We start from the raw sequence: 16,131 nt of genomic DNA, 5'->3' as shown, positions 1-16,131 counted from the left end.
CTGAGAAGATTCCACCAGTGTGGGGTGGAATGTCCCTGCCTTGAGTATGTGGGGGCTGAGCTTGGCTTTGTCCCCAGTACATGGAGAAGCTCTCCCACCTGGCCTTCCACCCCGTGAAGATGCAGTCGTGCTATGAGAAGATGGACCAGCTGAAACTGGAGGGTCTTCAGCAGCGATTCGATGTCTCCAGCACATCCGTCTTCAAGCAGAGGGCCCAGATCTACATGAGACAGGTGAGATGGAGACCAGGGTCCTTCCCTGTCCCACTGGGCTGGGAACAGAGGTTTGGGAAGCCCAGGCTGGGATGTCCGTGCTGTCTTGAAAGGTGGACGATGGAGACCCTTTGGTCTGGAGTCCATGGTGGGTTGGGGCATCCTGGCACAGCTGCCCCTTTTCCACCGAGCCCACTGGCACCAGCAAGATCACTAAGCCAGCTCTGGGGTCTGATCCAGCCTAAGCTGGCATGGGGTGTAGGAGGATGAGGGGGTGCAACACCAGCTCTGAGCAACCTCCTCTCCCAACACCCTTGATCCTCAGGGTGAGGGCTGTGGATGTGGGAGGTCAGGGATTTGTGCAGAGTGAAGGCTCTTTTCCTGTTGGATATTGGGAAGGAATTGCTCCCTGTGGGAGTGGGCAGGCCCTGGCACAGGGTGCCCAGAGCAGCTGTGGCTGCCCCTGGATCCCTGGAAGTGCCCAAGGCCAGGCAGACAGGGCTTGGAGCAGCCTGGGACAGTGGGATGTGTCCCTGCCATGGCAGGGGCTGGTTGGATGATTTTAGGGTTCCTTCCACCCCAAACCACTGTGGGGATCTGTGCTAAGTCTCATCTCAGTGTGGCAGTGCCCCAAGAGCCCCTGCCCCCCTTTGGGTGCCCCCCTCGCTGACCACGTGTCTCTGGTGGCAGCAAATGGACGATGCCGTGTACACCTTCGAGACACTGCTGCACCAGGAGCTCGGGAAGCTGCAGGGCAAGGACGACCTGTGCAAGTCCATCCAGCGCATCCTCGAGAGGGTGCTCAAGGTGAGCCAGGGGGTCAGGCTTCTGGTGGTCTCTGGTGGCCTTTGGTGGCCTTGTTCCAGGGCCAGGGAAGAAGCTAGCAGTGATGTTATCTATTTCAAAAGTCTTTTAGGGTTTTCATGGATTTTGATGGGGGCAGGGAAGTGGGAAATCACCTGGAGGAGCCAGGTGCCCTCTGAGCATATCCATAAAAGCCCCCCAGGCTTCAGACTGGCCCCCAAACCCTCCTGCAGCCAGCAGTGGAAGAGCTGGCTCCTACCCAGGCTCAGAAACACTGGAAAACAGCTGGAGAGAGCAATGTGAGGCCAGAGGGGTCTGTGTGAATGGGCTGGGGGGCACATCTCAGGGGTTTGTGCCTGTGGGCAGGGGGCTGCCAGCCCACAGCCCTGGGTGACCCGGGGCACCCTCTCACCCTGCAGAAATTTGACTATGACAGCAGCACCGTGAGGAAGAAGTTCTTCAGGGAGGCCCTGCTGCAGATCACCATCCCCTTCTTGCTGAAAAAGCTGGCACCCACCTGCAAGGGGGTAAGAAGGGAAAGTTTGGGGTGCAGGGAAGGACCTCTGTGGAGGGGCTGGAGCATCCATTTCCCCCAACCTACTGTGCTGAGCCACCTCTCCCCTGGCAGGAATTAGCCAAGTTTCAGGAGCTGATCTTCGAGGACTTCGCCAGCTTCATCCTGGTGGAGAACACCTACGAGGAGGTGGTGCTGCAGTCGGTGATGAAAGACATCATGCAAGGTAGGGACCTGTGACACCTGGTGAGGAGGGGGTGACCTCTGCAGGGGGCTGAGGGCTGTGTGAGGAGGGGGTGACCCTCTGCAGGATTTTGGGGGCACCCTATGACAGGGGCTGGATAAGGAGGAGTGTTCCCATGCAGAGCGAGTTGGGGGCTGTATGAAGAGGGTGTAACCACATGTGGGGTGCTGGGGGCTGTATGAGGAGACCCTCTGTGTGACCCTCTGCAGGGTGCTGGGGGGTCCCTGAGGAGTGGTGATTCAATTCAGGGGATCAGCTCAGGGCTGTACGAGGTGGAGTGACCTCATACAGGGCTTTGGGGACTCTATAAGGAGAGCTGACCCCATACAGGGTGTTGGGGACTCTGTAAGGAGGGGTGACCTGTGCAGGGTGCTGGGGGCTGCCCTAGAAGCAGCTTTCCCACCTGGCTTCCCCCCTGGCGGGGCTGAGCAGTGGGTGGGATGCTGCCCACCCTGCCCAGCTCCAGCCACCTCTGCCATCACCCACGGGGAGGACTGGGCAAGGTGCCCCAGCCCGGCAGTGCCCGCAGCCCCCGTGAGCTGAGCTGTCCCTCCCTGTCCCCAGCTGTGAAGGAGGCGGCCGTGCAGCGGAAGCACAACCTGTACAGGGACAGCATGGTGATGCACAACAGCGATCCCAACCTGCACCTGCTGGGAGAGGGCCTGCCCATCGACTGGAGCGAGGAGTACAGCGGGCAGCCCGAGGCCGAGCCGGCGGCCGAGCGGCGCCGCAGGGCCAAGCAGGTGGTGTCCGTCATCCAGGACGACGAGGGGGCCCTGCCCTATGGGGCCGAGGCGCTGCTGCAGCCCGGCTCCCCCGAGCCACGGGAGCCAGAGGAGGCACACCCCGTGGTGCCCCCGAGCCCCCCGGATGCGGTGAAGGAGATCCGGGAGGCGCTGGCACAGGAGAGCCTCGGGGATGGCACCGGGGCGGAGGAGCGGCTGATGAACGGCACCGATGGCAGCGGTGCCAGCGAGGAGGGCGTGCTGCTGGCAGGGGCTGCCCCAGGGGGTGTCACACAGCAAGGTCCAGCCCGTGATGGGGACGGCGTGCACTGTGCCACTGCGGCATCACCAGCACCTGGAGCTGAAGTCCCATCAGGGACTGGGAGAGAACGTGTCACACCAGCATCGTCACCTGTCCCTGGAGCTGAGGTCCCATCAGGGACTGGGACACGCCGGGCTGCACCAGCACCACCTGTGCCTGGAGCTGAGGTGTCATCAGGGGGGCAGTGTGCCACACCAGCATTGTCACCTGTCCCTGGAGCTGAGGTCCCATCAGGGACTGGGAAACAACGTCCTGCACCAGCATCACCTGTGCCCAGAGCTGATGTCCCATCAGAGGCTGAGGTGCCCCATGCCACACCAAGATCATCCGTGCCAGCTTCCCCCGTGTCTGGAGGTGATGTCCCATCAGGGACTGAGGTGCCACATGCCACACCAAGATCAACTGTGCCGGCATCTCCTGTGTCCAGAGCTGATGTCCCATCAGAGGCTGAGGTGCCACACGTCACACCAAGATCATCCGTGCCAGCGTCCCCGGTGCCCGGAGCTGACCCGTCAGTATCCAACGTGCCACACGGCACAGCAGCACCAGCCAGCCCCCGAGCCAATGTCCCAGCAGAGGCCAAGGTGCCCCATGGCACAGCAGCACCACCCGGAGCCCAGAGCCCATCAGCAGTGTGTCACCAGCGCAGTGACAAGGAGACAGGCGAGCACGGGGACAGCCTCCCGCAGCCCAGGGGCACCACAGAGAGCGGTGAGGGGGTGCAGACTGAGTTCTAGCCCCAGCCCCCGCCATGGACTGGCCCTGGTGACACTGGGGCTGGGGGAGGGGGATAAGACCCCCGGGATGGAGAGCAGCACTGTGGGAGAGGGAGGGGATGGGGACACCGAGACCTTACTGCCTAACAGGGGTCCCGCTGCCAAGGGGGGCTGCCCACAGCCACAGCCCCCGCTGGGTCAGACTGGGGTGGCCCCAGCCTGGCATGGGGCATCCTCTGCTCTCTGCTCTGTCCTTCTTCTGCCTTATTTTCTTTCCTACTGAGGAGATGCTTTACTGAAGAGCTTTATCTGCCCCCCCAACCAGTGCCTGGGGCTGCTGGGGGGGCTGGCACTAGCCCTGCTGACGGTGGGTGTGTGGGACACTCCTGGCTGTCCCCAGGGTTGTCCCTGCCCCCGTCTGGGGGGTTCCTGGGAGCCTGCCCTCTGCCATCCCCACCTGGCCAGCTCCAGGAGTGCCAGTGGGAGCAGGGGCTGCAGGGGATGATGGCAAACAGGGACACGACAGGGACAGCAACGCTGGGGGGCCTGAGACACTGCCGAGGGGGAGAGCGCTGGGACAGCCATGGGCTGCTGGTGCCCAGGCTGGGCTCAGAGCATCCAGGCTGGGCTCAGAGCAACTAGGCTCCGCTCACAGCATCCAGGGTGAGCTCAGAGCATCCAGGTTAGGCTTACAGCATCTAGGCTGGGCTCACAGCATCCAGACCAGGCTCCTGCCAACCTGGTACCCAGGCTGGGCTCACAGCACCCAGAGCTCACCCCCAGCCATCCTCACCCCTAGGAGCTATTCTAGGAGCTATTTTAAGTTCAGAGTTCAGTCTCTGGGGGAAGGTGACACGCCGTATCCCAGCTGTGCCTGGCAGGACTGGGATAACTCTAGACTGAGCTCACTGTGCAGTGGAGAGATCCCAGCCCTTGCCCTCCAGATCGCCTCAGCACCTTCCATGGATGGTTTCTCCAGCTTTGTAGATTTTGGCATCTGCTGTGATGGCTGAGCAAAGAGCAAGGGTTTGCTGAAACTCCCCGTGTGTCATGGGATCAGAACTGCTGCAGCCCCCTCACAGTGATGCCAAAAGCTCTGGAGGTGCTGGGGGTCTGCAGCACCCCTGGGTGTGCCACCTGGAGCAGGGACCAGCACCCTGACACCCACCTGTGCCCAGGTGCCACTGTTCCTGCCTCAGAAGGGGGGTGCCCAGCCTAACCCACTCAGGGGGGCCCCCAAAGTGCCTTGGGAGGCCCCCCTCAAAGTGCCTTTCTCTGTGAACTTCAAACCTGTCTCTTCCAGGATATTTTATTAAGAAAGTTATACAAATGTTTAAAGATATGCTTATAATAATTAATAAAATGGAAAAGCTTTATTTAAAGCCAGAGGAGACTCTCCTTATTCCTGAAGTACCTCCCTGGGTAGGGCTGGGGATCCCCAGTCCCACTGTGACCCAGGGGTGTCATCCTGAGCCCACCCAGCAGTGACACAAACCAGGAGTGGAGCTGAGATGATTTTATTCAAAGGGGTGTCCTGAGGAAGCAGCAAGAGGCACCTGGAGCAGCACAGCCACACCAGCGGCTCCAGCCCCATCCCTGAAGCACAGGAGTGGGGTGGGGGTGGCAGGACCCCCAGTGTCCCCAAAGGCACTGTGTGAAGAGGGGCTTGGTGCAGGGCAGCTCTGGGCAGGAGGGCAGGGGTCCCTGTCCCCAGCAAGTCACCGGATCATTCCCGTTCCAGCCAGGATGAACCTCCTCGAAAAGCAGGGAGGGGGAGAAAATGCCAGCACCCCCCCACTGTCACCACCCACACAAAGGTCCCTGAGAGCTGGGGGACAGCCACCAGCTGAGGCCAGTGGCAGCGTGGTGAGTGCTGGCCATGGGGCTCCCCGTCCCCAGAGCGGGGCCAGCCCTGAGGGCCGCCAGCAAGTCCTTGGGGTTCCATGTCCCACAGAGCACAGGGACAGAGACAGACCCAGCAGAAGTGACAGCAACTATTCCAGACAAAGGAGCAGGAGGTGGGACATGTGTGCCACCACCTCGGGGGAGCTCTAGCCCCGGCCCAGCAGGGGGTACACCATGAAGTAGCCCAGGGTGGAGCCTGCGATGGCCCCCAGGAAGATCCAGGCGTTGTAGGACATGACAGCCAGCATCACCATATAGCCCAGCACCACCTGCACCACATGGAACAGCGTCTGGCCCACGTGGAACCAAAACCACCTGGGAAGGAGAGGGGGAATGCCATCAATGAGGGGCTGGGACAGCTGGAATCCCTGCCACCGGGAGTCTGGAGAGGCCAGAGTGGGGTTTGGGCAGCAGGGAGAGGGATGGGGGCTACAAACAGCAGCTGAGGGAAAAATCCTGCTCCAAAATCAATGAGGCTGGCAGTAAGAGCAGCCTCAGGAATGATCTGGGATTAAATACAAGAGCAAAAACCCAGGGCTTGGCCTCAACGGAAGAACTACCAGGCCAGGCTTGTGGGGACTGAGTTGCTGCTTGTGCCCACCCCCAAACCACCAGGACCCTCCTGCACCCTGCACAGCAGCTCCTGGAGGGGAACACCAGCCTCTAGCCACCACAGTGGACACATCCCAGAGGATCTGGAGGGGCTGGGCTGGCCCTGGAGCCACCTCCCCAGGCTGTACACACCTCCCTTCCCTGGCAGCCTACAGCTCCTCCTCACAGCCCCTCTGTGCTGGCCATGGGCCCACAGAGCCATCCCCGAGCCCCCAGGCGGGTGCCAGGGCTCCCTGTGGTACCTGCCCTGCGCGGGGTCGCTGTCCCCCTCCTGTGGCTCGGTCAGGGCCTCCTGGCTGAGGCTGCGGGGCAGGGCCAGCAGCGCCCGCCGCAGCAGCACGGCCTTGCCCATCTTCACGGCCTCGTAGAGCACGGACAGCAGCACGATCACCAGCACCGAGAGCACCATCCCTGCAGGAGAGACACCCCGACACTGCCCAAGCACGGGGACAGCCCGGGGGGGTGACAGGGCCACAGCAGGGCCCGCCACGGGGGGGTTTGGGAATATCTGTGGGGGGTCCCTGGCACTGGGGCTGGGCAGCAATGTCAGGATATGGTGTATTTAGCTTTTTAACTCACAGAATTAGGTAGGAAAAGCCCTCTGAGATCATTGAGTCCAACCTGTGGCCTCACCCAACAACACCTTGTCACCCAGACCATGGCACTGAGTGTCCCATCCAGACCCTCCTTAAACACCTCCAAGGACAGCAACTCCACCACCTCCCTGGGCAGCCCCTTCCAGTGAAGACATTTTTCCTAATGTCCAGGCTAAACTTCTCCTGGCTCAGCTTAAGGCTGTGCCCTCTTGTCCTAGAGAGCTGCTGTGAAACAAAAACACAGCTTTGCATAGCCTAACCTTCTCCTGGCTCAGCTTAAGGCTGTGCCCTCTTGTCCAGAGAGCTGCCGTGAAACAAATACATAGCTTTGCATCAACTCCACAAAAAACATGGGAGTTAAAATATGATGTTGGGACAATAAACAAAAACAGAAAGAAAAGTGTGAAAGTGGGAAGCTGAGCCATTCCTGAGTGATCTTGGGGGGTTGGAAGGCTGAGGGGGGGCTTCACACAGCTCCCTGCCTGCTGCTCTTGTCTTGGGAGGATCAACCCCTGCCTGGGGAATGCCCAGGGCACAGCACAGCTCAGCAGGGAGAGGCAGGTCCTGCCAAAAACTGCTCCAGGAGCCCACACAGCTCTGCAGTGAGGGGATGGAGGGATGGATGGATAGATGGATGGATGGATGGATATCCCAGTGCTGGCTGCCTACCTGTGGGGCTGTGGACATTCCAGAAGTCGAAGAGCAGCACTGCTGTGTCCGAGAAGTAGAAGGTCATCTGGAAAAGAGGCCAGGGAAGGGCAGTGCAGGAGCCCCTCAGGGTGATGGGTGCCACACTGTCAGCAGCTCCCTGACCCCCCACCCTGGGATGCTCATCTGGGGATTCACCAAATGGTGCAAGTTTTTCCCCAGTTCTGAAATGGGAAGAGGAACTTGCACAGACAATTACAGTCACGCTGACTGGGTTGAACTCTCCCCGTGAGCTCCAGCAGGAAAATTTGCACCCCCAGCAGCAGCTCCTGTGTCTGGGCTGTGACAAAAAGCCAGTTTACCCCTGTGACAAAGAGAGATGAATCCTCAAATCCATCCACGTGGATTTGAGGAGGGAAGGTCCCTGGAGATAGGTGCAGGCTGAGGGGAAGCTGGTGGGCAGAGCCTCTGCTCCCCTCTGCTTCCCAGGGCAGAGAAACTTCCTGCACTGCCAGAACACCCAAAAACTCAACCACCAAGGCACCCAGAGCCACAAGTGTGACCACCCAGCAATGGGGACCAGGTCCAGGGGTGCCTCCCTGACAGTGGAGTATCAATCCCAACACTGCCAGGACCTGTAAAGGCACCACCCCTCCTCCTTCACCCTGCTGAAACAGGAGGAGCAGGAATTGCTCTTGTGTAACATCAGCTACAGAGCTCATAGCCAGCTGACACATCTTGCTCAAAAGGTGGAATTTTGTTGGGTTTTTCATGCTCCCTTTGGTGAATCTCCCTAGGAAGTGTTTGTGGAGCTCACAGCTGCTCCTCTCCTGCACAGATCCGTGTTTGGCTGCTCTTTCCTGCCTTTTCCAACACCAGCAGAGGTGACTGACAGGACCAGGACCAGGACCAGGCTCGGTCAGAAATACCATCCAATACCCCGTGGGTGTTCAGGCCACAGCCCGGCTCCAATTACAGCCCTCGGCCCTCCTTACCCACAGCACATTAGCACATGTAATTGGCTCACCCTTTTAAGCCTCCTTTGGTCACAGATTAATGATAATTAGCCTTTAAATGAAGCTATTTCTCCTTCACAGGCTTCACCCACAGGTGGTGGAAGGAGCAGGTGAGTGTTTTAGGGATGGAGGACAGAAGTCATGGGCAGAATCAGTGTCATTAACTTTGGAAAAACCCTCTAAGATCATGAAATACAAACAATAACCCAGCATGCCAAGGCCTCCACTAAACCCCGGCCCCAAGTGCCACCTCTCTATGTCTTTTGAACAATTCCAGGCATGGTGATTCCACCCCTTCCCTGGACAGCCTGTTCCAGAGATCCAGAAGATCCCTTTGCTGCCCCAGCCTGGGGTGGAGCCACATGTTTTTGGGTGCCCAGTGTGGGTGTGACCCCAAAACGATGCTCCTTGGGCCAACAGCGATTCCACAGAGAGATTTCTTGGTGGGTGAAGGTCAAGAGGGAAAAATCCTAAAAACCCCTACATTCTTCCCACTGCTGCCAGGGAGATGTCCCAGGCTGAGGGAGGGCATCCTGTCCTCCCCCACCTGCCCCCGCAGCAGGGATTGGATTGAGCAGGCTCCCAGGTGAGGCTGCGCCCAGCTCCTCCCCCGCAGGAATTCACACCGGGGAAAAAAAGCTGTTGGGAAATCTGTGCTCAAGGTGCGCCCCGCAGCAGGGATTGGATTGAGCAGGCTCCCAGGTGAGGCTGCGCCCAGCTCCTCCCCCGCAGGAATTCACACCGGGAAAAAAAGCTGTTGGGAAATCTCCTGTGCTCAAGGTGCATTTAGGGCAGGATCTGCTGCACTTTTGGGGTTATTCTAGCAAAACCAGTGGTGCCTGCACAGAGCAGTGCCAGGCTGCATCCCAGCCTGCTGCTCCAGCCTAACTGGGATGTGTGATCCCACACTTTGGGATAAAGCTGCCTTCCTGCAGCACGCCGAGCCCACTCTGCACAGTCCCAGCTGCAGCCCCACACTGGGGACACGCTGGTCAGGGGGTGTCCCCAAACTGGGATCCTCCTCGGGACTGGTGTCAGGGGGCTGGGAGCCCTAAACATCAAACAGAACCGTGGAATGGTTTGGGCTCAAGGGATCCTAAAGCTCATCTTGTCCCAGCTCCTGCCATGGACAGGGACACCTTCCACCATCCCAGGCTGCTCCAAGCCCCGTCCAACCCGACCCTGGACAATTCCAGGGAGATTTAAGAAGTTATGGGGGGATTCATAGGGTTCCAGGGAGCTTTTAGGTGTTCCAGAGTGTATTCCCAGGGCTCCAGAGGGGATTTAAAGGGATCCAGGGGAATTCATGGGTTCCAGGCAGGGATTTGCACGGTCCCAGGGTGGGATCACGGGCTTCCAGGAATATTTAAGGGGCTCTAGAGAGGACTCACAGAGTTCCAGGGGGGATTAATGGGGTTCCAGGCAGGGATTCACAGGATTCCAGGGTGGAATTACGGGGTTATAGACGGGATTTAAGGGGATCCAAGGGGATTCAGAGGGTTCCAGGGTGGATTCATGGGGTTCCAAGGGAATTTGAGGGGTTTCGGGGGGGAATCATGGGGTTCATGGGGGGATTCACAGGGTTCATGGGGGAGTTCCAGGGGGATTCACGATGTTCCAGGCGGATTTAAGGGGTTCCAGAGGGGAATCACGGGCTTCTAGGCGAATTTAAGTGTTTCCGGGGAGGGGAATCACGGGGTTCCAGGGGGATTTCCGGGGTTCCAGGAAGGTCTCCCGGTACCACCGTGCCGTGCCCGTCCCGTCCCGGGGCTCACCTGCATGGTGGCGGTGGCAGCGGGCGCGGGGCCCGGCCCGTCCCCCCCGGGGCTGCTGTCACGGCGCTGCCGCGGCGCTGTCACACCGATGTCACAGCCTGTCACACCGATGTCACAGCCTGTCACACCGATGTCGCGGCCTGTCACACCGATGTCGCAGCCTGTCACGCCGATGTCACAGCCTGTCACGCCGATGTCGCAGCCTGTCGCAATGTCGCAGCCTGTCACACCGATGTCGCAGCCTGTCGCGCCGATGTCGCGGCCCGTGGCGGCGCGGGGCTCCCCGGGAGCTGTAGTGCGGGGCGGGCCCGGGCCTGTCCCCTCCTCCCGCGGCCCTGCCCGGGCTCGGCCCTGCGGCAGCGCGGCCCGGCCCCGGCGCCTTCCGCGGTTTCGCTTTCCCTTCGCTCCCGGCTCCATCCCGATCCCGGGGCTGATTTAAAGCCCCCAGGGGGTTTTGTGCTGGTGCCCCCCGGCACCCTGAGAATGCCGAAAGATTTTTGGGGCTGTTCAGCCTTGAGAGGAGAAGGCTGCAGGGAGAGCTCAGAACCCTTGCAGGGCCTGAAGGGGCTCCAGGAGAGCTGGAGAGGGACTGGGGACAAGGCATGGAGGGACAGGACACAGGGAATGGCTTCCACTGCCAGAGGGCAGGGATGGATGGGATATTGAGAATTAGGAATTGTTCCCTGGGAGGGTGCCCAGAGCAGCTGTGGCTGCCCCTGGATCCCTGGCAGTGCCCAAGGCCAGGCTGGACAGGGCTTGGGGCAGCCTGGGACAGTGGGAGGTGTCCCTGCCATGGCAGGGGGGCACTGGATGGGATTTAATTTCTATTCCAACCCAAACCATTTAGGATTCTGTGATTTTATTTTCCCTACAGACAGGCAGGACAAAGGGGAACTTTCCTTCCAGCTGTGACTAGCAGCACATAGATGTTTGCTCCATGCTGGGGCATTCCAACCATCCTCATTACACCTGGGAACAGGGAGTGCTGAGCTGGCCCTGCCTCAGTTTCCCCAAGTGCCAGCAGGTGCAGATGCCCACAAAGGCACCCAGTGCTACAGTGCCTGTCTCTACACCACTAAAATCCCTCTCAGTGAGATGGAGACTCAAAACTGAGGCAGGATTTGGGGGACATTGACATTTTCACCCCTTTGCAGCACTTAATGCCTGGCTGGGAGGGAGGTGCTGGAGCAGCACCACTCTGGGCCCTCCCAGGCTTACCAAGGCCACTTCCTAGCCCAGTCCTGGGCAATCAATGCTCCAACCATTTGTGCACTTGACCCTGGCAAAGAAAAGCTCCTTTCCTTCCCCTTTTCCCAAGCTGGCACTAGTTTTGCTCCTTGTTTTTGGTTGGTTTTTTTTTTTCCTTTACAGACAGTTCCCAGCAATTACAACTCTCAAACCTCCCCCAAGCAGTCATTAAATCAGCACCTTCTCATATATAATATCTACATATATAATATATATATATAATTTATAGAGAAATGATTTCTGTAAACAATATTCCTCAACTGCAGAAGGAAGTGGAGTCCAGGGCATAATACAGCTCCAAACACAGCAGCTCCGTGGAGCAGGTGGGAGCCCTGTACCACCCCCAGCATCCACTTGTCCCCACCAGGATGGCTCTTGGGTGGGGACAGAACCGGCTGGCTCGGTTTGGGTGGCACCACTTTCAGCTGAAGCAAACTGGTCCGACTGTGAAACCAAACTGGTGCGAGGCGTCGCCGTTGTGGAACACGGCCAGGTCCCGCAGGGGCAGCAGCCACAGCTCCTCCGTGCTGAACTGGAAGATGGTGTCGGTGATGGAGGATTCGTTGTCCAGCTGAAATGACCACCAGGGACAGCTGAGTGGCACCAAGCCCCTCAGCTGAGGGCCTGGAGCTCCCTTGGCTGCTCCTTGTTGCAGCCAGTGTCCATCCCCAGCCCTTCCTGGCTTTTCCACGGTGATGACCTTTGCCAGGGCCCACGCCATCCCCTGCCACATCCCAAGATCAGGAAGCTCATTGGGCCAGGGGTGTGGATGCTCTCCATCCCCATCCCACCATCTCCCCAGTGCATCCCAAACTCTCCCAAGGCTCTTGGAGAGAGCCTCTCAAAAACTCTCGGGAGGCTCTTGCAGGCACCAAGGCTGCGTGGGGCCAGGCTCACCAGGCAGCCCTGCAGGCTGGCTGCGTAGCTGTGACCCCGGGAGTCGGCCAGGAAGCGGATTTCCTTGTCGGGCTGGGGCCGGCCGCGCTCCGGGGCCGGTGTGCAGGAGTACGAGACCTTCTGCGAGGCGCGGTGGCTGTGCAGGCGCAGGAAGCGGAGCTGCACCGCGCTGGCCCCCGCGTATTCCAGCTGCAGGGACAGCGGGAGGGAGATCCGCCATGCGGGGGCTGCTGCAGGGCGGCTGTGCTCCCCCAAGGCACAGCCCTGGCAGGGTTTAAGCACCGGAGTTCCTCGCAGAAGGAGTGTCACATCCCTCTGTGCACAGCCAGGGGAGCCGGGGGCTGTCCCAGCACTGCAGGGTGGCACTTGGAGACCCCCGAGCTCAGCCCTGTGTCCCCTCGGCTCTTCCAGCCGGGCACTCACCAGGAAGCCGCCGGGCAGGGTGCTGAACCACTCAAAGGTGTTCTCAGAGCTGTAGGTGCTCAGCCAAGCCTTGATGGGGACCTGAGGGGAGCAGGGACAATTGTCACACTGTTAACAGGGGATAGTGGCACTGACAGGACAAGGAGCCACACAGAGCCCCTGGGTGTCCCTGCAGCCTGGCACACACCGTGACCAGGATCCTCACTCCTCACTCCCTGCCAGGGCAGTGGGCACCACAGCAAGGGAACGGTCACCCTGTCCCTCTCCAGCCCCACCAGCCCTTGTCCCCACCCACCCTGAGGGGTCCCTCGGGGCTGAAGCTGCCCCATAAAAGCCACCCTGTACCTGGTTGTGGATGGGGGCGATGCAGGTCTCCCCCCCAGCTGTGAAGTTGCAGAAGGCCCTCAGCGCGTCCTGGGGGCTGCCCTGGTTGGGGTCGATGTAGTATTGCCCTGGAGGGAGGAGAGGACAGCCCTGGCACTCAGGTTTGGCACAGGGAGGGTGCCACACAGTGCCATCCCACCCCAGCTGGCGGCCTGGCTGCCAGCCCATTTCTGCAGGGATGCCCACAAAGCCCATCTGACCTCATTCCCCAAAATCCTTATCTTATTCCCTCTTTATTTCAAAGAGCTGCCTGTCCCTTCACAGGCTCTGGAGACCAGGCCAGGCCCAGGGGGGCCCCCCATGCCCCTGGTACCGTCGGGCAGGCCAGGGTGAGCCAGCAGCAGCTCCTTGCAGGTGGTGGCTGGTTTGGTTTTGGTGCCATTGGGATGCTCCACGAGGGCTTGGAGCTCCCGGCTCAGGGTGTCCAGCAGAGCCCAGACCACGGTGTAATTCAGGTGGTTGGAGGAATAAATGAGGTGCTGAAAGAAAAAGGAGGGGATATCACCAAGCTGACCATAGATCCCCCCACCAGGAGCATCATCAGGTGTTGAGGAAGGGGATGGCACTTGCAGGGGACAAGGACAAGTGTGAGGGGAGAGGGAGTAGCTGGATCTTCTTGGTCCTGGTGCACAGGGGACCTCAGAAGCAGCAGGATATGGGACAGCATCCCTGACAGCCTCTTTGGGTCACTCACCTGGAGCTCCTCCTGGGACAGCATCACTGCAGGCCCGCTGGGACCAGGGGGGCCAGCCAGACCCTGGGGGACAATGACAGTGCTGCTGGCACTGGCTGCTGCCCACAAGCTCCTCAGCAGCTCCTCCACCAGTGCCAGCAGCTGGACATCCCCATGGAATGACAGCATGGCATGGCAGGACCTCACTGCCATGTTTAGGGGAGAGAGAGACCCAAATTTTGGGCTGAGGGGCGTTTGTGGCTCTGCTTACCGGCATTCCCGGCGTGCCCCTGGGGCCTGGCAGGCCCGGGAAACCTCTCAGCCCCTGCCAAAGGAGGAGGTGGAGAAGGGAAGGAAAGCAAGGTGGGAGATGCTGCTGTGCTGAGCTGCACCCCCACGGGCCTCCCGCACCCCTGGAGTGGGAAGGAGGGGAGGGATCCCATGGCAGGGCTGATCCCGCTCCAGCTGCTCCCCACTACTTACTTTGGGTCCAGACAAGCCCTGGAAGGAAAGGACAGGACCAGGATAAGAGGGGGGCAGGTAGGATCAAAGCTGCATCCCTGTGGGGTGAGGAGTGAACCCCAAACCTGCAGGAGGGGGAAGGACTCACTGGTGTCCCAGGAATTCCAGGGTGTCCCTGTGGGCCAGGGGGGCCAGTGTCACCCTGCAAGGACAACAGAGAGCTCAGGGCACTACACAGGACATCCCCCAGCCTGGCATCCTTCTACAACCCAGCCCCCTCCCCAGGTGGATTTTATATGGAAAAAACAAGAAATTCACCCCAAATACTCATTTCAATCTCTGACATCCCTCTCCATCCTGCCCTTACCTGCTTTCCCTTGGGTCCTGGCCTCCCAGGGACACCATGGGGTCCTGGCTTGCCCTGGAAACATGGCAGGATGTCACACAGGATGATAAGGGACCGGGGGGAAGGAAAAGAGCAAAACCTGTCACACACCTTGAAGCCATCGTCCCCTTGCTGGCCCAGGTCACCCTTGCTGCCCTTCTCACCCTAGGAGAGAATCAGGGAGAGCTTTGGTGGCAAAGGGAAGGACAGAACTCCCAGGACACCAGTGTGGGTGAGGAAATTCCCAGTTAAGGCTGGCTGCAAAACTTCTGGAGCAAAAACCCCAAACACCCATCCTTTTTGTTCCAGGGAATTCACTGCACCCACATGGCTGGGACAGAGGCAGCAGCAGGGATGAAAGGATCATCCCAGACTAAAACATCTCTCAGGAAAACCTTAGAAGTTGCCAGGAAGCACTTGGAGAGAATAAAGAAGATTCTTGGTGTGCTGAAACCAGAAGCAGGGGAAATATCCCAGCACAGCCTCCCCTCTGCCTGCTCTCCCAGGAGCTGCTCACTGAGCTGACAAGGAATTTAAAGTTTTAATGATTCCCAAGGTTTCATTTTCCTGAAGGCTCTGAGCAGCTCCCCAGTGCCTGGGATGGGATCCATGGGATGTGCTCGGTTTCTCCAGCCAAGGATCCATCAAGAATGGCACAAGGGAGGTTCAGCTCATGGTGCATCAGCATCAATGCTGAGAGCAGGGATTAAAAGGCTCCACACTGCTGCCTGCAACTCCAGGAGGATGGAAAAGCTGCAAAAGTCCTGGATTTAGGAGAAAATCTAAAGGTTCCATCTCCCAGCACCTGGGGACATGGTGGCCAACCCCCAGAGAAAGATGGTGCAGCCATCAGGGTTCAAAAAGAGGGGAATAAGGGATGGCATTCAGCAAATTAAATGCCACCCTGTGCCCAGTGTCCCTGCTGTGCCTGGCACGTGTCCCCTACCTTGTGTCCTTTTGGTCCAGGGTCTCCTTTGATGCCCTTCAGCCCTGGGATGCCCTAAGAGAGAAACATGGAACTGCCTCACCCTGCGGCTGAGCTGCTCCTGTCAGCCCCTGGCAAGGAGGGCTCTCCCCACACCTGAGGATTCTGAGGATTTCAGGCAGTTTTAGAAGCTTTGAGGCATTTTCTCATTGTTTCTTTGATTTTTGCTTTCAGGATGCCTCAGCAAAGCCCATTAAAAATGCACTGGAGGTGCCTTGGCTGGCTGAGAATATCCAGCTTTTTTTTTTCTTTTTGTGAAGTTGTCAAAGTTGGGCTTTTCTGTTTTAAACAGAGAAAAAGCAATTTCTAGTAATTAAAATAAATATTTGGGTCCTTTTTGCTGACTGCAGTTTGTGCCTCCAGCCATGACAGCTCTCTGGGAAGGTGGGCACAGTCCCACCAGTGCTCAGCACTGCCTGGCATCAGACATATGCCTAAAAGAAGGATTTGGCCTCCAGAACCACATTTTGGTAGTGATGTGATTTGTCTGACTGCACACACCCTCCTGGGATGTTAATTTGGGAGGAGAAAACAGGAGGAGATGGATGAACCATTTAAAAACTCTCATTTTAAAAAGGTCTCTGC

At 58.9% G+C, this 16,131-nt stretch overlaps 3 protein-coding genes across 4 annotated transcripts in view; 1 reads left to right on the top strand and 2 right to left on the bottom strand.

Moving 5' to 3' along the window:
- Positions 1-4,902, top strand: part of NIBAN2 (niban apoptosis regulator 2) — a 32,187-nt gene extending 27,285 nt beyond the window's left edge. Inside the window, exons 10-15 of one of the 2 annotated variants that reach the window (XM_041406576.1) lie at positions 78-233; positions 903-1,019; positions 1,436-1,543; positions 1,645-1,756; positions 2,339-2,988; positions 3,046-4,902. In XM_041406576.1, coding sequence (XP_041262510.1) covers positions 78-233; positions 903-1,019; positions 1,436-1,543; positions 1,645-1,756; positions 2,339-2,988; positions 3,046-3,558 — 1,656 coding nt within the window. In that variant the 3' untranslated portion in view covers positions 3,559-4,902. Of the gene's footprint in view, positions 1-77; positions 234-902; positions 1,020-1,435; positions 1,544-1,644; positions 1,757-2,338 lie in introns of both variants that reach the window. The other variant, XM_041406575.1, reaches the window with a different exon arrangement.
- Positions 4,903-5,038: 136 nt separating this feature from the next.
- SLC31A2 (solute carrier family 31 member 2) lies at positions 5,039-10,270 on the bottom strand. The gene is made up of 4 exons (XM_041406577.1): positions 10,090-10,270; positions 7,320-7,386; positions 6,297-6,465; positions 5,039-5,757 (listed from the first exon to the last, which is right to left on the bottom strand). The coding sequence occupies exons 1-4, from the start codon at positions 10,093-10,095 to the stop codon at positions 5,589-5,591; spliced, it is 411 nt and encodes a 136-aa protein (XP_041262511.1). The 5' UTR covers positions 10,096-10,270; the 3' UTR covers positions 5,039-5,588.
- A 1,488-nt stretch (positions 10,271-11,758) lies between these two features.
- The window catches only part of LOC121336981 (collagen alpha-1(I) chain-like), a 79,992-nt gene continuing 75,619 nt past the window's right edge, over positions 11,759-16,131 (bottom strand). Inside the window, exons 57-68 of the mRNA XM_041406693.1 lie at positions 15,508-15,561; positions 14,673-14,726; positions 14,544-14,597; positions 14,325-14,378; positions 14,198-14,215; positions 13,986-14,039; positions 13,736-13,798; positions 13,355-13,520; positions 13,003-13,109; positions 12,658-12,738; positions 12,235-12,423; positions 11,759-11,908 (exon numbers count right to left, since the gene is read on the bottom strand). Coding sequence (XP_041262627.1) covers positions 11,759-11,908; positions 12,235-12,423; positions 12,658-12,738; positions 13,003-13,109; positions 13,355-13,520; positions 13,736-13,798; positions 13,986-14,039; positions 14,198-14,215; positions 14,325-14,378; positions 14,544-14,597; positions 14,673-14,726; positions 15,508-15,561 — 1,044 coding nt within the window. The remainder of the gene's footprint in view (positions 11,909-12,234; positions 12,424-12,657; positions 12,739-13,002; positions 13,110-13,354; positions 13,521-13,735; positions 13,799-13,985; positions 14,040-14,197; positions 14,216-14,324; positions 14,379-14,543; positions 14,598-14,672; positions 14,727-15,507; positions 15,562-16,131) is intronic.

This window comes from Onychostruthus taczanowskii, unplaced genomic scaffold, assembly GCF_017590055.1.
Source record: "Onychostruthus taczanowskii isolate IOZ18803 unplaced genomic scaffold, ASM1759005v1 scaffold25, whole genome shotgun sequence".
In the NCBI taxonomy this organism is placed as follows: Eukaryota; Metazoa; Chordata; class Aves; order Passeriformes; family Passeridae; genus Onychostruthus; species Onychostruthus taczanowskii.
The sequence above is the reverse complement of the archived record's forward strand: the minus strand, read 5'-3'. Positions and strand labels throughout refer to the sequence as shown.

Excerpts from the sequence above, each read along its gene's own strand:
- SLC31A2 (XM_041406577.1), bottom strand. Across the intron at positions 6,466-7,319 it reads GAATGTCCACAGCCCCACAG|GGATGGTGCTCTCGGTGCTG; the intron begins GTAGGCAGCCAG and ends TCTCTCCTGCAG. Across the intron at positions 5,758-6,296 it reads AGCGACCCCGCGCAGGGCAG|GTGGTTTTGGTTCCACGTGG; the intron begins GTACCACAGGGA and ends TCTCCTTCCCAG.